This window comes from Thunnus maccoyii, chromosome 15 (genome assembly GCF_910596095.1).
Source record: "Thunnus maccoyii chromosome 15, fThuMac1.1, whole genome shotgun sequence".
Classification (NCBI taxonomy): Eukaryota; Metazoa; Chordata; class Actinopteri; order Scombriformes; family Scombridae; genus Thunnus; species Thunnus maccoyii.
Window position 1 is genome coordinate 4,326,103 of NC_056547.1, and position 25,438 is coordinate 4,351,540.

Genomic DNA, 25,438 nt, shown 5'->3' on the forward strand with positions numbered 1-25,438 from the left:
CGTGGGGGACGTGAAAGGTTTTAAAGGAATTCCAGCCGGTGAAGTATGGAGATAGTGTTCAAGGGGTGATGCTGTTGATGATGTTGTCCCGTGAATTGGTGACCAGTTGTTCCAGTAGCGGGTTCAGTTGTAGATTGTGGCTGAAAACGGTGGGACTGGAGTTGGAAGAGGGTTGGAGGCTGGAGCTAGTTGTCTGAATTTCTGAAACATGAAACGAGAGAGTGAATCGGCGATTGCGTTTTTGTGGCCTGGAATGTGGAGTGCACGGATGATGAACTGGTGCTGGGCCGAAACCAATGTGAGCTTGCGCACGAACTGCATGATGTCCAGATTGTGTGACCGGCCTTTGTTGAGGATGTCGACGACGGCGCTGTTGTCAGAGTGGATGGCGATGGTCTTTTTGGACCATTCATGCCCCCAAAGAATGGCAGCGATGACAATCGGGTACATTTCTGAAATGGTGGAGGAAGGGGCCAGGGGAGAGAAGTCCGGTGGCCATTCGGCAGAGAACCATCTGCCACCGTAGTAACCACCGAAGCCGACTGAAGGGGCGGCGTCGGTGTATAGCTGGATGTCATTGGCGTCTGTAACGTGGACGTCGTAAAAGAAGGAGATGCCGTTCCAGGAAGAGAGGAACTGGTGCCACATTTTAAGTTCCATCTTGCACGCGCTGTCTAGCGTGACGTGGTCGTGGATGGATGGGACGGTGGTGGCTATGGAGAGAAGGTGTGACAAGAAAGATCGGCCCTGAGGGATGATGCGGGTGGCGTAGTTGAAATGGCCCAGCAGAGAGAGTAATTGACGTTTGGTGCATGTGTTGGCCATGAGAAAGTTTTGAATGAGTAGAGAAATGCGGTGGAGTTTCTCAGTAGGCAGAGATGCTTGGAGTGTAATGGAGTTGAGGGTGATGCCGAGGAATTCCAAGGATGTGCTTGGGCCTTCTGTTTTCTCTGGAGACAGGGGAACGCCGAGATCAGTGAATGCGGAAATCATTGTGGTGAGACCGTATGACGGGGGCGAAGACGGTGGCGTGACCGTGAGGAAGTCGTCAAGTAGGTGGATGACGTATGGGAGTTTATAATTGTTGGAAAGAATCCAGCAGAGGGCTTCGGACAATGAGTCGAAAATTTTTGGGCTGCTCTTGCAGCCGAAGGTTAGACGCACGGCAAAATAGTATGCGCCCTTCCAGGAGACCCCGAAGAGGTGCCAGTAGTCGGGGTGGATGGGGAGGACTTTGAAAGCGCTTGTGATGTCCGCCTTGGACAACCATGCTCCCTGGCCCGCGAGTCGGATGAGGGAAATGGCGTGGTCTATAGTGGCGTATTGCATGGAAAAGTCCAGGCTGGGAATCAGGCTGTTAATGCTTGGAACAGTGGAACCGTGGGGGGACGAGAGGTCGATGATGAGCCTCTTTTTCCCAGAGTACTTCCTGGTTGCCACTCCGATTGGGCTGACTCTGAAAGACGGGAAAGGGGGGCTGGAGAAAGGGCCAATCATGAAGGCGTCATCAACTTCTTTTTGCAGTAGTCTGTCAACTGTGGTGGGTTCAGACAGGGCTGATTGCAAGTTGTTGCATATGTGAGTGGACTCAGGCGTGGCCTGCAGACCCGGATGGAAACCGTAAGTGAAGCCCTGAATGAGGAAGTTGACGAACTGGGTGTCTGGATGGTTTTGTAGGGCGGTGGCTAGGGCGTTGATGTTAACGGGGGTATTGAGATGCTTACACAGCTGTTGCTTTGTCGGGTTGTGTGGGCATGTGGCTCTGGCGTGGGCTCCCCCGCAGAATGAACAAGTGTGGAGGAATTTGCAGCTGAAGGAGCTGCAACTGAGGTCGTTGAAGTTATTGCAGATCATCCGTCCTCCCTGGTAGAGGACAGGTCTCCCTCTCCTGTCCGTGCCTTTGGGGAGGGGGCCGAGGATGGACGGGTGATCTAAGGCAGGTTTGGGGGTGATGGATGGTGGGGGAGCCACCGATGGCAAGTAGGGTGGCATGGCTGGGCTTCGCTTGTCTGTTACCGAGGCGCGGGGCAGGGGGGCGGAGAGGGTGCATGCTGCGGCGGGATGGGAAGGGGCGCCGCACATTTCGCAGTGCAGAGAAGCGCGAGCTGCGAAAACTTGGCAGTATAGCTCGTGGTCCAATGTTCCCCAGTACGTGCCCTGGTTGAACTGTTGGAGGCGACCGGCGGCTTGGGAGGCGAAGAGGATATGATAGGTATAGAAACCGTTGCCGCCGAAACGCAAGGCCAGGTCAAGAATTAATGACAAGTAATCATCGAGCTCGGACCTGCGGTCGGGGAAGGCTGAACAAATTATGTCTCTATACAATGAGAACGCAAAAGCGAACTCGGCGACTGTGAGGTCCTTGGAGCGAGCAGGAAGTGGCTGTTTAAGTTCCGAGGGGCCGAATGAGGTGAGCAGTTCCCTAGGGATGTGAGGATTAATTGATGTAGGGTGAATGAGTTGAGTGAGATCAATGTAATTACCGGTTAGGATCTGCTGCCTGAGGGTGGGAGACACGGGGGAGGGCCGGGCGGATGCTAGGGGGCGCACTGGTGGCTGGGCGGTGGCCAGGGTGTAGCTGCTGGATGGAGATGTGGGAGCCAGGAAAAAGCCGAGGCTGGCCGTGTGTAAGGCTGTAGGATAAGGAGGTGCAGGTGCTGTAGTACGGGTAATGCTAGAGTGCAGGTCGTGGGGAGCCGGGGGGTAGGGGAGGAGACAGGGAGGGTGGAAAGAAGAAAGAGGAGGAACAGGTTGGGTGTAACTCGTGGAGCTGCTGGGGCCCGCTGTTGTTTGTGCTGTCTGAGCGGCTGCCGTGGTTGGTGCGGGTGGAGGAGCAGCTGAGATGGCCGGGAGGGAAGGAGCAGCAGAGATAGGAGCCGGAGAGGAGGAAGGGATGCTGGGTTGATGGGATGTATATGCATGGGATGTAAGTGCGGCTGAAGAGAAAGTAGGAGGAGGAAATGGCTGTGGAGCAGAGAGGGCCTGCATAGGGTTAGAAGCGGACTGTACTGGGGAGACTGAGGTTGCTGAGGAGGAAGGTGTGCGTGTGGCGGAGCGACGTGCCGTGACGTCACGGACGTCGTCGCACGCGCGACGTCGGGAACCCGGAAGATCGTGGGAAGATGGACGGGAGAGAGTGCTGTCCTTCAGGGAGTTTGTGTATAATTGAAACAGTCTTGCCTTGTTGTCGGTGCGGTGGAAGGGAATGTTATTTTGGCTGAGGAAATGCTTTAAGCGAGCGACGGTCCACTCGGACATGTTTGGGGCCGAGGAGCGGTCCGTACACCGGAGGCGAGGAGAGCGCTGCGCGCGGTGGCTGCTCCTCTTGGGCGGGCTCCGGGATCTCGAGCGAGGCTGGAGTGAGCGTCGGGAATAAGTAGCTTCCTTCGGACGCCGAGTACGGGACCTTCCCCTGGAGCCGCTGGGGATCGAGGGCTCGACGATACCGTCGTCGACGGAGGATGAGGGCCGAGAGGCCGGGATGAGGGAAACCGAGGAGCGCAGGCGAGGCTGCCGGAAAGATCGGACGCCGGGGGACTCCGGGACTTCGAACGAGTCCTCGTCCGAAGCGTTGAGGAGCAGTTCGAGGTCCATGATGTGAGTAAGAAGTTTTAAGTTTATGCTGGTGTGTCACAGGGTACTTGCAAGCTGAGACAGAGGGGAGAGGAGCGGATATGGTGTGTCTAAATACCCTGTGGTGCGGAAATGGGTTGCGTACAAGGCGTGGTCTTTGGTTCCCGAACTTTGTTTATAAGTCTATAAACTTCATATATCGAAGCTTGGTTAGGACCCCGTGGGGTCACTTTTTAACACACTGGGTACCCCTTTAGCATCATTTTTCAACGTGCAGGGTAGTCCAATAGACTTCTGATGAACTCCCATAACGTCTGAAATAGATGCCATGAGACCGATGAAGTCTATGTGACAAGTTGGACAGTATGTGACATAAAGCCAGAATTCTTAAAGTCCCTCAAAAAGTCCAACTCAAAACAAGCCTCTCCTACACAGTCCAATCTTCACAAAACAGAAAAGTCAGAGGGCCTCTGTTGGACAATGGCAACTAAGGAATACAGAGCCAGACTCTCAAGAGTCTCTAGAGTCAGTGACAGAACCATGACACAGTGGATCAAACTTTGACTTCACTCTGAGCATCAATGGAGTTCAGGCTCCTTTCGTCCTTTACTTTGACATGCATTAAAATATACCATAATTTCTGAGTAAAATGGTGACACAAAATGATAAAATACCAAATGACGCACTCAGTGTCTGTAGGCTCATTGAACACATTAACATGTGACAGCAGTTTATTATTGTAATAATATGTTTGTACACAGATGATTTGATCAACGTTTCTTTATTGTTCATACATACTAAAAATGTCAGCATTACAGCAAGCAATAAAAAGTATCACTTGAGAATGTGCTGATTATGTTAATTAGTCAGAGTTTTTCCATCTCCTGGATCTCAGTCTGTTGTTCCAGGACAGTCTGTCTCCATCAGATGTAAAACCAGTTCAAGTGTTAGCAATGAGGTGTCTTCAGAAACCTGGAAAAGCTCCCAACTCCTGATTTATTGGGCTTCAAACCGTCAGTCTGGCATTTCAGATTGTTTTACTGGAATTGGATCTGGGACTGACTTCACTTTGACTATCAGTCACGTTCAGACTGAAGATTCAGGAGTTTATTAGTGTCAGCAGGATTACAGCTTCCCGTTCACACAGTGATACAGCGTTGTACAAAAACCTCCCTCAGCTGGAGAGGAACTAATGTGACTCAACAGCTGCACTGAGATAGACACATTTTAGAAGTCTGACTGATGATGAAATCCATCTAACAGAATACAGTCAGGAGAGACTATTTATAACTTATAAAAGTATAATAATAATTTCATTTAAATAGAATATTAAGTAATATATGTAATGTCTCATCAACCATCGAATGTAGTTAAGCTTATGGTTACAACACATTAACACTAGTTAGATAATTATTTGATAAGAATATTAATTTCCTTGTTTTTTAAGGTTATTTTCATGTAAATCACATTTATTTTGGAATTGATATGATTTATGTTTAAATGATACAGTTTTGTTTTCTACAAAGCTTAACTCATCATATGTTTTTGATGACTTTGTGTTCATAGAAAAACACAGATTATGTTATATTTTGAGATCGTACTGCTGATACTGATACTATGATGATATAATATGCTGATGATATCCTACTTTACAATTCTAATGCAATAAATTCTTTTCAGATTTTATACATTTACTCAGATTCATTAAACTTTCTGGACACTTCTAAAACTGTTTCAACATGAGAGTTTTTAATCAGTGGCACACATCATTGATAGGACACACATGACTCATTTCCTTAAAAAATATTGACAATTGTGTTTGTTGCCAAAAACCTAATTAGCGATAAGTGTAATAAAGGGATTGTTTGCAGTCACAAAAGCTTCAAGGAATCTGGAACAACAGATGAGTTTACTTCTATCATTTAATTATTATATCTTTTTGATCTTTGTTTGCAAAATATCAGGTATGTTCAACACTACAATATATCAACTCAAACTTTCTATCTTAAGGTATTTCAGTGCGATTGTAAAATATTAAACTCAGCTAAGTTAAATTTGTTATGGATTAAGGGAACCATTAGGACAGCAACGTCTGTTACTTATACAATAACATAAATGAAAACAACTGATTTGATGAACAGGTCTTTATTGTCTTGAAATAATATAAAATACACAAGCAATGAAACTTTATCAATGAAAGATGTAATCAGAGAGTGAGTGACAGAAAAAGAGAGAGAGTTGCAGAGATCAGAGTGAGAGCAGTAGCAGAGTAAAACCAGTATCAGAGTCCCAGTGAGTCAGGTCAGGACTGGGAACACTGGTCTCTCCTCAGTGTCTCTGAGACTGGAGTCTGGGAGCCCTGGGTGGCCTCACAGGTCACAGAGCCCACCTTCCTCCACTGGTCTGCAGGGAGCCTCAGGGTGCTGCTCCAGCTGTAGCGGCCGTCCTTCTGCAGCACCGCGGGGCTCCTGCTCTCCTCCCAGCTGCAGCTGCTGCTGATGCTGCTGCCGTCCACCTTCCAGGCCAGACTCCAGTCTGAGGGGAAGCCCTTGTTGGCCAGACACATGAGCGTGGCCTTCCCGTGCTCCAGCTCCTCGCTGGAGGGGGGCAGCACTGTCAGGGTGGGACGGACATCACCTAGAAGACACCAATCACATTAGAGGACAGGAACTACACAGCTGTCAGTTAAACACCAGACACTTGGACACCATTACTCTGTGAGAGTGGAGTCATATGAGGACTCTTTCTGTGCTGATATGCATGAGAGGTTTCTTAAAGGGAAGTGAAACAACGTGTCAGTGAGTGACTGGTGGAGCAGAAAAAACATCTGACAGAAACTCCTTTAAGTAGTTTATATGACTGTTTACTGTATTTCATTTTACACTATACACTATATATAAATAAGGACATAAAGTTTGAATATAAAATTCAGACACCTATGATTTAGTTTGAATTTATAACAACATATTTACTTTCAAAACTATCAAAAGAGCAACAGTCAATCAGATTCATCAGCCAAAACCAACAGATGACCGTAATATATGGAAAATGTTAAGACACATTCAAAGAACAAAATACCCTCAAAAAAAACTGTCAAAATGATTTCAAACTGAGGATAAAAGACAATTAGAGGCAATTTATATGATCAGAGTTTCTACAGCATTTCACATTTTTTATCTTTGAAAAAAACTTTTACTCAACGTCAAATCAATTTAAAACAGAATTAAAGGATCATATTAGAATCATATTTAAAGTACAATTGTTTTTAATCTGTCCTGCAGATCAAGCTGTTCACATTTAATAACATGAACATGTAAAGAAAATTTCAGTAAAGCTGCTTTAAGTTCAACTTCAAGTTTAAACAAGAAGAACAAACAATAAAATTGAGACTTTAAAGTGCTTTAGATCAGCCCAGTGGAAACTTATATCTACTACAAATGTTCAGATGTAGAAATTATAAACTTAACTGATGATACAATATTTAATATTTGAGCATAAACTTACTTCCAACATCCAGTCTGGTTCCTCCACCAAAAGTCAACCACAGTGATACAAACTCATTGAGTCGTCGTACAAAAACCTCTCACTGTAGAGAGACACGGCTCTCTGACTTTGAGACAAACAAACTCACTAAAATTAGTCTTTGTTGGTAAAATTTCTAAGCAAATTGGAAAACTGACAAAAACACAGAGCCACCAATTCATGAATGTGTGATTTTATTCCATATAAATTGATTTTAATAAAATGAATGTTAAATTTGTGTTTTAATACATGTAAAAAAAATACATTCTGAAAAAAAACACTTCTCAATACACATGAAGCCCAAACCACATAAAACACAGAAAAATCCTAATCAATACTCTGATAAATTGATTGATCCATTGATTAAACAGCATCATCAGAGTAATCCAAGTCCCTGTTGGAGTCAGTCAGAGCATTTCCATAGAGAGCCACTTTGCATCAGCAGCACCATGCTCCAGTGCTCTGGGAGAGTTTATAGTCCTGAGAGTTGAACACTGGATGACTGACAGCTGTCCTTCATGACAACAGAAGCCACAGAAATCCTCCTCATCAAAAACATGACTTTGATCTCCGTCCTCATCTGGACTCTCCTCTGCTGCTGCTTCACAGGTAAAGTCCAGAGAATCAAACTCCTCTCCTCTATGAACATCCGTCCCTCTGAAATGAAGCCCACTAAACCATGACGTTGCTTTATGTTTTTTGTCTCTGTGTCCTCAGAGTCCAGAGGCCAGATCACAGTGACTCAGCCTGCAGCAGTGAGATCTGCTCTGGGAGGATCCACAACCATCAACTGTAGGGTCAGTCAGGATGTTCAATATTGGAACAACTACCACATTTTAGCCTGGTACCAACAGAGAGATGGAGAAACTCCTAAACTTCTCATTTACTATGCTACCACTCGAGCATCAGGGATTCCAGATCGTTTTACAGGCAGTGGATCAAAGTCTGACTTCACTCTGACCATCAGTGGAGTTCAGGCTGAAGATGCAGCAGTTTACTACTGTCAGAGTCAACACTATATCAACAGTCAGTATGTGTTCACACAGTGAAAAAGCGTCATACAAAAACCTCCCTCAGTCAGACTGAACAGAAACTGAACTGACTGCTGCAGCTGGAAGCTACTGCAGAGACTGATACAGTTCACTGAACACACACGTTACACAATCTCACACACACACATTTCATTAAATGGATTTAACTTTGTGCTCACAAAGTTCTCCATCACAGCTTTTCACCATCAATTCTTACCCTGTATTGTTTCATCCAATGTTTTTATATGTTAATAAACCCATTTCCTGACTAATGAGGACAGAGATTGGCTGGGGACTTTTGGTAAGAAATGTCTTGGTCATGGCCTTTGAACTCGGCTACATACTGATCACATCTATCTCAAATATATATATTGTTAAAATAAAAAGACACAAATCAGCATCAGAAACTCTCTTAATCACAGCTCCTACTACCAAAAGATATAAATCACACAAAATGTTACGTCACAGTAAGTAACTAATTACAGTAAGAGGATCAGAGACTAGGACACATTTTAAATATTTTGTGTAAATTGTTGAACTTAATTTCAATTAAGAGGAAAATTCGAATGACAAATTGGTTAACATTGTAAAAGAAAAATTATTCTTCTTCAAGATTCAAAATTTAGTTTGTCTCTTTCTCGTGTATTTGCAAACACAAAAAAAGCAAAATGTTCCTTCCAGCCATAGCAGCGCAACAACAAGAGAAAGGATAAAGATATACTGTCCATCCAAAAATTCCCTTAAAAAAATGATGAAAATAGAAATTCGAAGAGAAACAAAACAAAACAAAACAAAAAAAGAATGAGCAGTTCGCAGCACAGTACTTTAAAGTGCATTTAGAAAGAAAAGTAAATGTCTCAGTTGGATGTAGACAGCTCTTCCATGTCAGCGAGTGACCAGCACTGTTTGGGGAGTCAAACAATCCATTTTGCTGTCCAGAGACCATTAGACAGCATGATTGTTGGAACTGCCAGTCAGTATGGGTTAACAGTTAGCCTAGCTTACACTCCTCTGCGCTTGCCGCTCTTCCACTTCCTGTCGCACTGCTTCCGATGTTTCCTCTCCGGCGCAGCTCCAGGCGAGGACGTGGTCCTCTTTTGGGTCCACTGGGCGTAGCAGACCAAGCACGCTCAGCTGATTTAGCTCCCAGCCAGTATTTCTCATAGCAAAAGTCTTTGTTATGAATGTCCAAAAGAAACTGACAATCATAGACATATTTCCCTTGCACTCCACACGATGACACAGATGTAGACGTAGACATGGACAAAGATAGTTAGTCGGAACTAGGAGAGGCCTCCACAAACGTTGGTCACACCAGCATCACACCAGTTCATAGAGAAAGAGAGAGAGAGAATACCACCAACAAGGACCCATTCATTTCTCTTCTTATCTTCACAAAATATAACACTTCTATTAGCTTCCTCATTGCAGTTTCTCCTATGGACGGTTAGTAACAGTGACAGGTAGCGGTTAGCAGTTGACAGCTAGCTAGTTGCTTTGATTTAAAAAATATATCCAAAGATGATATTTCCTCTTCTGTTCTTGCTGATTACTGCTGTTACCTCTTCTTTACAGTCTTTGATTAAAGTGGTGAAATTAAAACAGAAGAGAATTTCAGTGATATAAATCCACATTGAAGATATTTGTAACTATTACAAACATTTAAACACATTTAAGAATGTTAAACTATTAAATGGCAAAATTGCGTGTAATATTTGTGAAGAAAAATGTGTCCAACATACAGTCTGGTTCCTCCACCAAAAGTCAACCACAGTGATACAAACTCATTGAGTCGTCGTACAAAAACCTCTCACTGTAGAGAGACACTGCTCTCTGACTTTGAAAAGAACAAACTCACCAAAATTAGCCTCTGTTTGTAAAATTAAAAACAACATTAACTTAGCGCCACAAATTTCCAGAATGTATACTTTTATTTCATGTATTGTATTTTTTACATGAAACTAATGTTAATTTCTGTAGAAATAGATTTAAATAAACATGAGATATTCTGAAAAAAAATGTGTCCAGAGAGAGAAAGCTGAAACTATATAAAAAAAAACAATTTTAGTGATTTATGTACAATATTCAAATAAATGGATTGATCCATTGATTAAACAGCATCATCAGAGTAATCCAAGTCCCTGTTGGAGTCAGTCAGAGCATTTCCATAGAGAGCCACTTTGCATCAGCAGCACCATGCTCCAGTGCTCTGGGAGAGTTTATAGTCCTGACAGTTGAACACTGGATGACTGACAGCTGTCCTTCATCACAACAGAAGCCACAGAAATCCTCCTCATCAAAAACATGACTTTGATCTCCGTCCTCATCTGGACTCTCCTCTGCTGCTGCTTCACAGGTAAAGTCCAGAGAATCAAACTCCTCTCCTCTATGAACATCCGTCCCTCTGAAATGAAGCCCACTAAACCATGACGCTGCTTTATGTTTTTGTCTCTGTGTCCTCAGAGTCCAGAGGCCAGATCACAGTGACTCAGCCTGCAGCAGTGAGATCTGCTCTGGGAGGCTCCACAACCATCAACTGTAGGACCAGTCAGGATGTTCAATATTCGAACAACTACCACCTCTTAGCCTGGTTCCAACAGAGAGATGGAGAAACTCCTAAACTGCTCATTTACTATGCTACCACTCGAGCATCAGGGATTCCAGATCGTTTTACAGGCAGTGGATCAAAGTCTGACTTCACTCTGACCATCAGTGGAGTTCAGGCTGAAGATGCAGCAGTTTACTACTGTCAGAGTTTCCACTATCCCAACAGTCAACATGTGTTCACACAGTGAAAAAGCGTCGTACAAAAACCTCCCTCAGTCAGACTGAACAGAAACTGAACTGACTGCTGCAGCTGGAAGCTACTGCAGAGACTGATACACTTCACTGAACACACACGTTACACAATCTCACACACACACATATTTCATTAAATTTATTAAACAACACGCACATTGTAGTTTTTAAGATAAATGAAAATATGTCAAATTATTTAAAGGAAAACAATTTTTGGACAATGATTGTCTTGGTGGAAATCAACAAACTTCTTCATCACAGCTTCTCATCATCCATTCTTACCCTGTAATGGTTTGATCCAATGGTTTTTAATGATAATGAACCCATTTACTGACTTGACTGGTAAGAAATGTCTTGCTCATGACCTTTGACCTCAGCCTCATACTGTATCACATCCATCTCAGTTATATCCTGTTAAAAGAAAATATGAAGACACAAATCAGCATCAGAAACTTTCATATTCACAGCTCCCACCACCGAAAAATATAAATCACAAAATGTTATTTTACACTAAGAAACTAATTACAATAAGATTCACATTCACTTTTGAAATGAAAACACAAGAGAATTTACGTGACATAGTAAATAAATAATCACACAGGATATTTAAATATACTACAAACATTTAAACACTTTAAACACACTAAGGCATTAAATGGTAAGATTATCTGTAATATTTGTGCAGGATTAGGAACATCTAGTAGCAGGTGATGAACACTTCTGACAACTTTAGATAGTGGTGGTGAGCAATAATGCCTTCAGGAAAAAACAAAACAAAGAAAGCAGTTATGTAGTGTTTAACACACTACTTTGTTTAAAAAAAAACCTCTTTTTTTAATTATTATTTTAATTAATAGTTCTGGATTAATTAGATGACATCAATCTAATTTGTGCAGCATTATTGACATTGAGAGGAAAACATTTGAAGAGCAGATCTCATCTGTGAGAGAACTTTGGGACCAACTTCTGCTTTAATATAACAGAGACACTGTTAAGTTTTACTGATTGAGCTATCAGCAGTGAAAAGGACGAGACATTGAGACAACTTTTGAAGAAAATCATAAGCTAACATCTTAAAATCATTGGAATCTTTAACTGAGACACAGTACTGTCTATTTAGATTTAATGGGTCAACTGTGATCTGTGGCTCCACAACCGTCAGATAGGGCCAGTCTGAATGTTTATAATTCAAACTGTTCAGCTTGGTACCATCAGAGAGATGGAGAAACTTCTAAACTGCTAATTAGATAATCAACCAGAATCAGAGATTCCAGGGGATTTTACAGGCAGTGTGTCATGGATTGCGGAGCAGATGGACCCAAATGCAGAGAATCAGCAGGTACAAGGAACTGAAAAATATATTTATTGACTAACACAGGAAGAGCAAAGAGTGAGTGCAAGCAGGCAACTAAACCAAACAAATGATCCAACAAGACTGAACTGAAAACCAGACCTTAAATACAATAAACTAATAAGACAACAAAGAAGAGGTGTCACAATACAGGGGCAGGCTGGGAGCTGATAGACTGGGAAGACACTGGGAGCAGAGCAGGGCTGATGAGACTGATATAGGGCAGGTGTGAAGGTGACAGCAGACTGGAGAAGAACACTGAGACAAGGGCAGGGCTAACGAGGATGAATACAGGGAAGGTGTAAGGAGGAATACATGAACAGATGAGGTTAAACACAATGAGCAGAGTCCAAATAATAAAAGCAATCCAAATGACCAGCCTGTGCTCATTCCCAACTCGTCACATATCGAAGCTTGGTCAGGACCCCGTGGCGTCACTTTTTAACACACTGGGTACCCCTTTAGCATCATTTTTCAATGTGCAGGGTGGTCCAAAAGATTTCTGTTGAACTCCCATAATGTCTGAAATAGACACCATTAGACCAATGACGTCTATATAAGGTGACAAATTTCAGCCTGCTTGCCAGAATAAAACGTTGGCATTGTACGTTTCTGCAAACCACAGATATGTTGAATATCTACATTTGATCACCTGAAATACGCAGCATATCAAGATTTCTGAAGTGACATACTTCAAGTGACATCTATATAAGCTGACTTTCTGCTGTGACTGCCGTGATACTGCACATTGAAAAATTACGCTAAAGGGGAACCCAGTGCGTTAAATAGTGACGCCACGCGGTCCTGACCAAGCTTCAGTATGTGACAAGTTGGAAGTGAGAACATGTCGAAATGACATAAAGCCAGAATTCTTAGTCCCTCAAAAAGTCCAACTCAAAACAAGCCTCTTCTACACAGTCCAATCTTCACAAAACAGAAAAGTCAGAGGGCATCTGGTGGACAATGGCAACGAAGGAATACAGAGCCAGACTCTCAAGAGTCTCTAGAGTCAGTGACAGAACCATGACACAGTGGATCAAACTTTGACTTCACTCTGACCATCAGTGGAGTTCAGGCTCCTTTCATCCTTTACTTTGATATGCTTTAAAATATACCATAATTTATGAGTAAAATGGTGATACAAAATGATAAAATACCAAATGACGCACTCAGTGTCTGTAGGCTCATTGAGCACATTAACATGTGACAGCAGTTTATTATTGTAATAATATGTTTGTACACAGATGATTTGATCAACATTTCTTTATTGTTCATACATACTAAAAATGTCAGCATTACAGCAAGCAATAAAAAGTATCACTTGAGAATGTGCTGATTATGTTAATTAGTCAGAGTTTTTCCATCTCCTGGATCTCAGTCTGTTGTTCCAGGACAGTCTGTCTCCATCAGATGTAAAACCAGTTTAAGTGTTAGCGATGAGGTGGCTTCAGAAACCTGGAAAAGCTCCCAAACTCTTGATTCATTGGGCTTCAAACCGTCAGTCTGGCATTTCAGATTGTTTTAATGGAATTGGATCTGGGACTGACTTCACTTTGACTATCAGTCACGTTCAGACTGAAGATTCAGGAGTTTATTATTGTCAGCAGGATTACAGCTTCCTGTTCACACAGTGATACAGTGTTGTACAAAAACCTCCCTCGGCTGGAGAGGAACTGATGTGACTCAACAGCTGCACTGAGATAGAGACATTTTAGAAGTCTGACTGACGATGAAATCCATCTAACAGGATACAGTCAGGAAATACTATTTATAACTTATAAAATTATAATAATAATTTCATTTAAATAGAATATTAAGTAATATATGTAATGTCTCATCAAACTACATCGAATGTAGTTAAGCTTATGGTTACAACACATTAACACTTGTTAGTTAGATAATTATTTGAAAAGGATATTAATTTCTTTGTTTTTTAAGGTTATTTTCATGTAAATCACATTTATTTTTGGAATTGATATGATTTATATTCAAATGATACAGTTTTGTTTTCTACAAAACTTAACTCATCATATGTTTTTAATGAGTTTGTGTTCATAGAAAAACACAGGTTATGTTATATTTTGAGATCGTACTGCTGATACTGATACTATGATGATATAATATGCTGATGATATCCTACTTTATAATTCTAATGCAATATATTATTTTCAGATTTTATACATTTACTCAGATTCATTAAACTTTCTGGACACTTCTAAAACTGTTTCAACATGAGAGTTTTTAATCAGTGGCACACATCATTGATAGGACACACATGACTCATTTCCTTAAAAAATATTGACAATTGTGTTTGTTGCCAAAAACCTAATTAGCGATAAGTGTAATAAAGGGATTGTTTGCAGTCACAAAAGCTTCAAGAAATCTGGAACAACAGGTGAGTTTACTTCTATCATTTAATTATTATATCTTTTTGATTTTTGTTCGCAAAATATCAGGTCTGTTCAACACTGCATTATATCAACTCAAACTTTCTTTCTTAAGGTATTTCAATGCGATTGTAAAATATTAAACTCAGCTGATTTGAATTTGTTATGGATTAAGGAAACCATTAGGACAGCAACATCTGTTACTTATACAATAACATAAATGAAAACAACTGATTTGATGAACAGGTTTTTATTGTCTTGAAATAATATAAAATACACAAGCAATGAAACTTTATCAATGAAAAATGTAATCAGAGAGTGAGTGACAGAAAAAGAGAGAGAGTTGCAGAGATCAGAGTGAGAGCAGTAGCAGAGTAAAACCAGTATCAGAGTCCCAGTGAGTCAGGTCAGGACTGGGAACACTGGTCTCTCCTCAGTGTCTCTGAGACTGGAGTCTGGGAGCCCTGGGTGGCCTCACAGGTCACAGAGCCCACCTTCCTCCACTGGTCTGCAGGGAGCCTCAGGGTGCTGCTCCAGCTGTAGCGGCCGTCCTTCTGCAGCACCGCGGGGCTCCTGCTCTCCTCCCAGCTGCAGCTGCTGCTGATGCTGCTGCCGTCCACCTTCCAGGCCAGACTCCAGTCTGAGGGGAAGCCCTTGTTGGCCAGACACATGAGCGTGGCCTTCCCGTGCTCCAGCTCCTCGCTGGAGGGGGGCAGCACCGTCAGGGTGGGACGGACATCACCTAGAAGACACCAATCACATTAGAGGACAGGAACTACACAGCTGTCAGTTAAACACCAGACACTTGGACACCATTACTCTGTGAGAGTGGAGTCATATGAGGACTCTTTCTGTGCTGATATGCATGAGAGGTTTCTTAAAGGGAAGTGAAACAATGTGTCAGTGAGTGACTGGTGGAGCAGAAAAAACATCTGACAGAAACTCCTTTAAGTAGTTTATATGACTGTTTACTGTATTTCATTTTACACTATACACTATATATAAATAAGGACATAAAGTCTGAATATAAAATTCAGACATCTATGATTTAGTTTGAATTCATACCAACATATTTACTTTCAACACAAGAGCAACAGTCAATCGAATTTATCAGCCAAAACTAACAGATGACCGTACTATATGGAAAATGTTAAGACACATTCAAAAAACAAAATACCCTCAAAAAAACTGTCAAAATGATTTCAAACTGAGGTTAAAAGACAACTAGAGGCAATTTAAACAATCAGTTTCTACAGCATTTTACATTTTTTATCTTTGAAAAAACTTTTACTCAACCTCAAATCAATTTAAAGCAGAATTAAAGGATCATATTAGAATCATTTTTAAAGTACAATTGTTGTTTTTTAATCTGTCCTGCAGTTCAAGCTGTTCACATTTAACAAATTAACTTGAACATGTAAAGAAAATTTCAGTAAAGCTGCTTTAAGTTCAACTTCAAGGTTAAACAGGAGGAACAAACAATAAAATTGAGACTTTAAAGTGCTTTAGATCAGCCCAGTGGAAACTTATATCTACTACAAATGTTCAGATGTAGAAATTATAAACTTAACTGATGATACAATATTTAATATTTGAGCAGAAACTTACTTCCAACATCCAGTCTGGTTCCTCCACCAAAAGTCCACCACAGTGATACAAACTCATTGAGTCGTCGTACAAAAACCTCTCACTGTAGAGAGACACGGCTCTCTGACTTTGTCAGACTGAACTAAAACTACAAACTCTCAAGATACAACTTTACCATTAAGGTTGTAAATAATGATTTATCCTCTGAATTAATGTTTTATTTTCTTTACAATAAGTTTTAGAGTTTTAAATTTAAAATTGAACTTTGTCTCTTAGTGAAAATTATTGTTGTAAAATGTTTTACATGAAATTGAACAGGCAAAAAATGTTGAACAAAAAGGAAATAAAAGGAAAAATAACTCCTAAAATGATAAATATTTTAAACATTTGACTTACTTCCAACATCCAGTCTGGTTCCTCCACCGAACGTGTTCCACAGTGATACAAACTCATTGAGTCGTCGTACAAAAACCTCTCACTGTAGAGAGACACGGCTCTCTGACTTTGTCAGACTGAACCAAAACTACAAACTCTGAAGATGCAACTTTACCATTAAGGTTGTAAATAATGATTTATCCTCTGAATTAATGTTTTATTTTCTTTACAATAAGTTTTAGAGTTTTAAATTTAAAATTGAACTTTGTCTCTTAGTGAAAATTATTGTTGTAAAATGTTTTACATGAAATTGAACAGGCAAAAAATGTTGAACAAAAAGGAAATAAAAGGAAAAATAACTCCTAAAATGATAAATATTTTAAACATTTGACTTACTTCCAACATCCAGTCTGGTTCCTCCACCGAACGTGTTCCACAGTGATACAAACTCATTGAGTCGTCGTACAAAAACCTCTCACTGTAGAGAGACACGGCTCTCTGACTTTGACACAAACAAACTCACCAAAATTGGTCTCTTGTTTGTAAAATTTCTAAACTAATTTGAAAACTGACAACAACACAGAGCCACCAATTTATGAATATGTGATTTTATTTCATATAAATGAATTTAAATTAAGTTAATGTTAAATTTGTGTTGTAATACATTTAATTATAACAAAATACATTCTGAAAAAATCAGCTGTCAATACACATGAAGTCCAAACCACATAAAAATAATCACTGACACAAGCTAATCAATACTCTGATAAATTGATTGATCCATTGATTAAACAGCATCATCAGAGTAATCCAAGTCCCTGTTGGAGTCAGTCAGAGCATTTCCATAGAGAGCCACTTTGCATCAGCAGCACCATGCTCCAGTGCTCTGGGAGAGTTTATATTCCTGAGAGTTGAACACCGGATGACTGACAGCTGTCCTTCATGACAACAGAAGCCACAGAAATCCTCCTCATCAAAAACATGACTTTGATCTCCATCCTCATCTGGACTCTCCTCTGCTGCTGCTTCACAGGTAAAGTCCAGAGAATCAAACTCCTCTCCACTATGAACATCCGTCTCTCCGAAATGAAGCCCACAAAACCATGACGCTGCTTTATGTTTTTGTCTCTGTATCCTCAGAGTCCAGAGGCCAGATCACAGTGACTCAGCCTGCAGCAGTGAGATCTGCTCTGGGAGGCTCCACAACCATCAACTGTAGGACCAGTCAGGATGTTTATTATAGCACATACCACCGTTTAGCCTGGTACCAACAGAGAGATGGAGGAACTCCTAAACTTCTCATTTACTATGCTACCAGACGAGCATCAGGGATTCCAGATCGTTTTACAGGCAGTGGATCAAAGTCTGACTTCACTCTGACCATCAGTGGAGTTCAGGCTGAAGATGCAGCAGTTTACTACTGTCAGAGTTTCCACTATCCCAACAGTCAACGTGTGTTCACACAGTGAAAAAGCATCATACAAAAACCTCCCTTAGTAAGATCGAACAGAAACTGAACTGACTGCTGCAGCTGGAAGCTACTGCAGAGACTGATACAGTTCACTGAACACACACGTTACACAATCACACACACACACATTTCATTAAATGGATTAAACAACTCACATTGTAGCTTTTAAGATAAATGAAAATATGTCAAAACCTTTTCAGGAAAACAGTTTCTGGACAATGATTGTCTTGGTGGAAACCAACAAAATTCTTCATCACAGCTTCTCATCATCCATTCTTACACTGTTTTGGTTTGATCCAATGTTTTTTAATGATAATGAACCCATTTCCTGACCTGACTGGTAAGAAATGTCTTGCTCATGACCTTTGACCTCAGCCTCATATTGGATCACATCTATCTCAAATATGTCCTGTTAAAAGAAAATATGAAGACACAGATCAGCATCAGAAACTTTCATAATCACAGCTCCCACCACCAAAAAATATAAATCACACTAAATATTATCTTACAGTAAGAAACTAATTACAGTAAGTGGATCAGAGATTTGGACACATTTTTAATTTAAATGTACATGTTGAAATTAATTTCAATTTAATTTAATAATAGTTAAGTATTAACTGTAAAACTTAAAAGTAAATTTGGTAATCATTTTTAACTTGTATTTATTTTTCTTTTATCTTTTCTTCATTTCAAGCTGTTCACATTTCAGTTTGACAATAATGTGTAAAGACCAGTTCATTGAAGGTGGTCTGAGTTAAACTAATTGACCAAAGTGTTGAAATTAAAACAGAAGATCATTCATATAAGTCAAGGCAAAGGTTATTTAAACACACAAAAACACATTTAAGTATTACATGTAAAATTATATGTAATATTTGCAGAGAAACCAACATCCAGTCTGGTTCCTCCACCAAAAGTTCACAACAGTGATACAAACTCATTGAGATGCTGTACAAAAACCTCTCACTGTAGAGAGACACGGCTCTCTGACATCAACTGAGTGTCATTATATTTTCTACATTGTACTTTTAAGTGAATTTGATTTTAATTTCTGTAGAAATATATTGAAATAAATATGCAACATTGTAAAAGAACTTTCTTTCACAGAGAAGAAGCTGAAACAATAAAAAACATTCTGTACAATAACTTCATAACTTGATTGATCCATATCCATTTTAAATTTAATTGGTGTGATGTATTTTGTGGTAATACATTTAGATGGAAGAAATTAAATTCTGAAAAAGCCCAAACCACCTAAAAATGAATGTAAATACATCCATATCAATATTCTGAAAGTTGATTGATCCATTGATCAAACAGCATCATCAGAGTAATCCATGTCCCCTGTAGTAGTACACAGCAGGACAGATGTGAAAGACACCATGTAGAACAGACTCAATACTTCTGTTAAAATGTTCTCCTTTCATCCTTTACTTTGACAGGCTTTAAAAAAATACCATCATTTATGTGTAAAATGGTTACAAAAAATGATAAAATCCCTGTGAATATACCCAGAGACAAACTCAGTGTCTGTAGATTCATTGAACACAGTAACATGTGACAGCAGTTATTCTTTAAATGATATGTTGCCTTTGACACACATGATTTGATGAATATGTGTTTATTGTTTTACCATAAAGAGAATATCAGCATCACTGCAAGCAATAGAAAATCCCACTTGATAAATGTGATGCTTCTTTTAGTCAGTCAGAGCATTTCCATAGAGAGCCATTTTGCATCAGCAGCACCATGCTCCAGTGCTCTGGGAGAGTTTATAGTCCTGAGAGTTGAACACTGGATGAATGACAGCTGTCGTCACAACAGAAGCCACAGAAATCCTCCTCATCAAAAACATGACTTTGATATCCGTCCTTATCTGGATTCTCCTCTGCTGCTGCTTCACAGGTAAAGTCCAGAGAATCAAACTCCTCTCCTCTATGAATATCCGTCCCTCTGAAATGAAGCCCACAAAACCGTGATGCTGCTTTATGTTTTTGTCTCTGTATCCTCAGAGTCCAGAGGCCAGTATACAGTGACTCAGCCTGCAGCAGTGAGATCTGCTCTGGGAGGCTCCACAACCATCAACTGTAGGACCAGTCAAAATGTTCATGTTACGAGCAACAACCACCGTTTAGCCTGGTACCAACAGAGAGATGGAGAAACTACTAAAATGCTCATTTACTATGCTACCACTCGAGCATCAGGGATTCCAGATCGTTTTACAGGCAGTGGATCAAAGTCTGACTTCACTCTGACCATCAGTGGAGTTCAGGCTGAAGATGCAGCAGTTTACTACTGTCAGAGTTTCCACTATCCCAACAGTCAGCGTGTGTTCACACAGTGAAAAAGCGTCGTACAAAAACCTCCCTCAGTCAGACTGAACTGCTGCAGCTGGAAGCTACTGCAGAGACTGATACAGTTCACTGAACACACACATCACACAATATCTCACACACACATTTCATTAAATGGATTAAACAATTTGCACATTGTAGCTTTTAAGATAAATGAAAATATGTTAAAATGTGGCGCGTTACTGTGGGTGGGCCTGGCCAATTGACACTCAGACACACCCAATCAGAAGGCTTCCTTTTTTGCTGGATCATACAGTCATCAGCAGTCAATCGATACTGTTCCCTATGTGACTAAGCAACCATCTAAAATAAAAGTCTTGTTTCTTGCTTCATGTTAACCATATGATGATATTTATAGGTCAGATCTTTTGAGTGACAGTGAATTTTGCAAATGCCAGAAATTCAAGCAGCCCCTCCTCCTTCACTCAGTGTACAGCTTGTGCATTAAACAGAGGAAGAGAAGCCTACTTTCTGCTAGCCAGCTGCTTTAGCAGCTGCACTACCAAATTGTCCAGGTTTTCACCACAATTAAAATAATATTTATAAAGTTATGCTTGTTTTCAAACCTCTGAATTCAACACTGATTCGTCAGTATGTGTGTCAATTAATCAATGTGTCATTGCCAAGGCTGTTGCTAGCCTAAGACACCTGTGGCTCTTTCTGACAGAACTTATCAGTATGCTAACGGTTAGCTGTCATGCCGAAGAGATAGTCAGTGTTTTCTAAAGAGCTCCAGGAGGTTTACTCCTTCCTTCATTAAGTACCTGGCAACAAAAATGCTGTGTTCTGCACACTCTGCAAGAGTTCAGTTTTGGTTGTGTGGAAATGTGGATATAAAAGATCATATTAAGAGGGCCAAACATAAGCGGTGCCTACAAATGAGAAATAGCACCATGGCAACCTACACCAGCGGGGCAAACGCTGGTGACAGCCATCTGAATACTCTCGGTAGGTGTGCTAAGTGCTGAAGGAATTGTCCCCCATCATGATGAAAATGCCTATGGTGCATGCATAAGTGTATACATGTGTGCGTGCACGATCATGTAGTACACTTAAGGGTCCCGGTATGGGGGTTTGAAAATATGGTCATCCTATGAAAGACTCTTTTCAACTGTCTGTCGGATAAAAATTGACATCAGGGCATCAATGATGATAGATGATATACAGACTGAAGTTTTTGTTCCTGCTCTCCTTTGAAAGAGAACGGACTGAATTGTTGGACTATAATGAAATATTTTCAGTATTCAATGCCAAGTTCCTCCGTCTCCTGCTGTTGTCATCAAAAGTAAGCTAATTTACAATTTCAGACTGTAGTAGCATTTAGCCTATTTGTTTATTGGGTAGTTTTTGTTGGGTGTACAACTGGATTTTATGCTGATGTTGCTGCGTTTGCTATCTGTGTGTGTGTGTGTGTGTGTGTGTGTGTGCGTGCATGTGTGTGGTTTATGTGGCTGCCGTGCCAGGCTATGTTCAGGTGTCATTTTTAATGTTACTGAGCATGTTGCTGCCAGTTTACCTCTATTCATACGCTTGATTAATGATGCTGTTGCTTCTGTCAGCTGTGTCTGTGTGTGTGTGTGAATATGTGTCTGCCGTGTCAAACAATGATATGCTGTTAGTGTTCGTCTTGGTGTCTGTAACATTACCTCTGATGATGAATAAGGCTTGTTTGGTTAAACTGTGGTGCATTCAGACAAGCATGGTTGTAATGGCCTATTTCAGAACCTATTAAGTATGATTGATCATGGACGGACTAGGCCCACCTGATTTTCTCTGTGCCCACTCACACTGTGATTTCTGCCTCCATCGCTTTTCAATTCTGAATCAACCTCTTGGCTGTTTATATTGAGAAATACATTTTTACATACAGTAGTTCAAGCATTTGCTCACAGACACTTTGTTTATGAACACAGTGCTGTCACATAACAAAGTGCTATGTGACAGTCAAAATCACAGTCAAAATCAGCTTGTTTGCAGATGATGTCCTTTTATATATTAGAATATTATCATCTCCTCTCTTTTCTTCATTTTATTAGTAACTTAAGCTGTTGGGCCCTTTAAAAATGTAGAGCAAAGTATGTTCCTAACATTAGTGTCCATATTTCACTGAACTTATATGAAGAAGTTAAACTGAATTATGTTTCCTCACTCATTGTATAGATGAAGGAAAGTCTGTATAAATGTAATCATATGTTCTTATTTCTACCTGTCAGACTATCTTCACTCGAAAACAACAACATCTCCGGAATCAATTTTCTTTTAGCCATGGCATCCATCATCCCACCTTGAGACTGCTTCAACTCCACAAATTGTGTTTTAATAACTTTTTAATGGGACAAAAATGCATTAAACTCTATCTTCAGAAATGCTTCATGTGTCTTTGTTATTTGATAATCCTTGTTTTCCAATATTTCATTTCACACCACTCATTTTAAATACTGTAAAAGTAGTATAAAATATAACAAAATCAAACATATCTCAATACTTTTAAGTTATCAGGTTCAATAGGCCTCAGAAATCCTAAGCAACAAAATCAATACCAATCTTATTGAGAAACAGAGTTCAGTTCAAGTTCTCAGTGCACAGCTTTTTGCATCCATTCACAACCCCAATCATTCATTTAAATAGTCAAAGCTCTGAAAAAAAACCCCATGAGTCAGTAAGAGCATTTCCATAGAGAGCCACTTTGCATCAGCAGCACCATGCTCCAGTGCTCTGGGAGAGTTTATAGTCCTGACAGTTGAACACTGGATGACTGACAGCTGTCCTTCATCACAACAGAAGCCACAGAAATCCTCCTCATCAAAAACATGACTTTGATCTCCGTCCTCATCTGGACTCTCCTCTGCTGCTGCTTCACAGGTAAAATCCAGAGAATCAAACTCCTCTCCTCTATGAACATCCGTCCCTCTGAAATGAAGCCCATGAAACCATGATGCTGCTTTATGTTTTTGTCTCTGTATCCTCAGAGTCCAGAGGCCAGTATACAGTGACTCAGCCCGCAGCAGTGAGATCTGCTCTGGGAGGCTCCACAACCATCAACTGTAGGACCAGTCAAGATGTTTATGTTCATAGCTCATCCCACTGTTTAGCCTGGTACCAACAGAGAGATGGAGAAACTCCTAAACTTCTCATTTACTTTGCTACCACTCGAGCATCAGGGATTCCAGATCGTTTTACAGGCAGTGGATCAAAGTCTGACTTCACTCTGACCATCAGTGGCGTTCAGGCTGAAGATGCAGCAGTTTACTACTGTCAGAGTTTCCACTATCCCAACAGTCAGCATGTGTTCACACAGTGAAAAAGCGTCGTACAAAAACCTCCCTCAGTCAGACTGAACAGAAACTGAACTGACTGCTGCAGCTGGAAGCTACTGCAGAGGCTGATATACTTCACTGAACACACACACACACACACACACACACACACACACACACACACCTTTCATATTAAGCAATTAAACAATTCACACATATCTGTAAGAATGAATATGAGTCTATTAGAGATATTAATCACAATATTTCTCATGATTAGTCTCACAGTGGTACAAGCACAATGACAACTTTGTTACATGTAATTAAATGAAAGAAAGAGGTAAACAGTTATTTGTTATTTCATTAAATCATATTAAATATGATATGAAGTTATGCATTAAGAACATCAGATTTCTTAAAGTTTGGAATAATCTTCTGTATCAAGGTGTCTCCACAGCTCAGCAGGTGATTGACAGTTCTGTGTAGACTCTACCTGTTACCTGTTCTAGCTGTGTTTACTTTCTCTCATATTCACTTTGTTATACAGAGCAGTAACAACGCTGCTGAAGAGAAAGTTTGGACTGGCAGTAATGGATCTGTTAGATGAGGATTTTAAATGTACAGCAAATCTTTTACATTATTTGGAAACCACATTTCCTCTTTCTCCACTACTCGCATCATTTGTCATTAACTCCTCAGCTGCTTCCATTAAGAAATTATTCAGCACTTCAAGCTTCTGCTCAGAGTCCCACCACCATAAAATAAGCTTGTTTGTAAACAGCATCCTGAAAACCAATGCAAAAGTGTGTCCTCCAATTTTGTTTTTGTGTTATTTTCTATATGTTTCAAGTAAAAGAAACATCTTACAGTTTAGACTTTTTCAAAAACATTTTTATTTCTATTTTTACAGCATGTCCATTGTAGCAGACAGCAGGAGGATTTTAATGTGGGAAAAACAGTCAAACTTGTCAATATAAAATTTATAGTTTTCCAGCTATACAACCACCTTAAAGTAATGACATATTTAACTTCATTTCATTCTGTATTTGTCTTACTTGTTTGCTGATTTTGAGGTAAATTGTGGTTTTCAGAGACACTCCTCTAATCTGAATATGCCTTTGATTTGTGAATGCTGCCAAGTCTTCAAAGACTTTGATGTTGATGTACTGAGAAAAGTACTGAGTTGGACTCCAATTTGCACAAGTTGTAGGTTCATCTTGGTAACCAGGAGGCCCAGGTAGCACAGGTGTGAATCTATGATGATGAAAAACGCCAAGAAATGTAATTAAATTTAATTAAGTCATTCATTTTTCATATGTAATCAATTGAATAAGCCTGATGACAATGAAATGTGTATCGTAGTTATGTTATTGAGTGTAAAAATTCAATTTGGAATACTGAGCTGCCATTAATATGCTGCCATCAGCAATGTGGTATTGATATATTTTTACTGGGATAAACATAATTCATGGTTGTCCTGGAAATAATAAAACATATGTGCCAGTCCTGACCCACATTGGCCGACACCTTTCATCTTGCTTTGTGACTGTCAGCTCATCTGATGAGCCTCCTGCCTCTTCTTCAGAGCTCTCTACCTCTTCATCAACAGGCTCAAACTCATCCTCAGCGTTTTCCTCATCTGACAAATCTACATCTGAATCTCCCTCAATTATTTTCAACAGAATCCTCTCTGCCTCTGTTCTGTGTCCCACAACAAAGTGGAAATGTGAAAGA

At 40.4% G+C, this 25,438-nt stretch overlaps 1 protein-coding gene, 1 long non-coding RNA gene and 6 gene segments (V, D, J or C); 5 read left to right on the plus strand and 3 right to left on the minus strand.

Annotated features, from left to right (window-relative positions):
• Positions 1 to 18: 18 nt before the first annotated feature.
• On the minus strand, positions 19 to 3,594 carry LOC121913444. Its single transcript, XM_042436121.1, has one exon. It carries the CDS (start codon positions 3,592 to 3,594, stop codon positions 124 to 126), a length of 3,471 nt encoding a protein of 1,156 aa, XP_042292055.1. The 3' UTR covers positions 19 to 123.
• Positions 3,595 to 5,702: 2,108 nt separating this feature from the next.
• Positions 5,703 to 7,117, minus strand: LOC121913546 (the record flags this gene model as incomplete). The annotated part of the segment is given in 2 exon segments: positions 5,703 to 6,210; positions 7,078 to 7,117. Coding segments are annotated over 2 exon segments (375 nt in total), but the record flags the coding sequence as incomplete, so codon positions are not given.
• A 535-nt stretch (positions 7,118 to 7,652) lies between these two features.
• Positions 7,653 to 8,161, plus strand: LOC121913535. The segment is given in 2 exon segments: positions 7,653 to 7,704; positions 7,813 to 8,161. Coding segments are annotated over 2 exon segments (384 nt in total).
• Positions 8,162 to 10,430: 2,269 nt separating this feature from the next.
• Positions 10,431 to 10,921, plus strand: LOC121913539. The segment is given in 2 exon segments: positions 10,431 to 10,482; positions 10,590 to 10,921. Coding segments are annotated over 2 exon segments (384 nt in total).
• A 3,976-nt stretch (positions 10,922 to 14,897) lies between these two features.
• Positions 14,898 to 17,311, minus strand: LOC121913445. The segment is given in 3 exon segments: positions 14,898 to 15,405; positions 17,022 to 17,073; positions 17,303 to 17,311. Coding segments are annotated over 3 exon segments (396 nt in total).
• Positions 17,312 to 19,949: 2,638 nt separating this feature from the next.
• On the plus strand, positions 19,950 to 20,456 carry LOC121913534. The segment is given in 2 exon segments: positions 19,950 to 20,001; positions 20,109 to 20,456. Coding segments are annotated over 2 exon segments (384 nt in total).
• A 722-nt stretch (positions 20,457 to 21,178) lies between these two features.
• Positions 21,179 to 22,812, plus strand: LOC121913549. The gene is made up of 2 exons (XR_006100319.1): positions 21,179 to 21,398; positions 22,664 to 22,812. It is a non-coding gene; the product is annotated as an uncharacterized LOC121913549 (long non-coding RNA).
• A 448-nt stretch (positions 22,813 to 23,260) lies between these two features.
• On the plus strand, positions 23,261 to 23,790 carry LOC121913533. The segment is given in 2 exon segments: positions 23,261 to 23,312; positions 23,420 to 23,790. Coding segments are annotated over 2 exon segments (384 nt in total).
• The last annotated feature ends 1,648 nt before the right edge of the window (positions 23,791 to 25,438 follow it).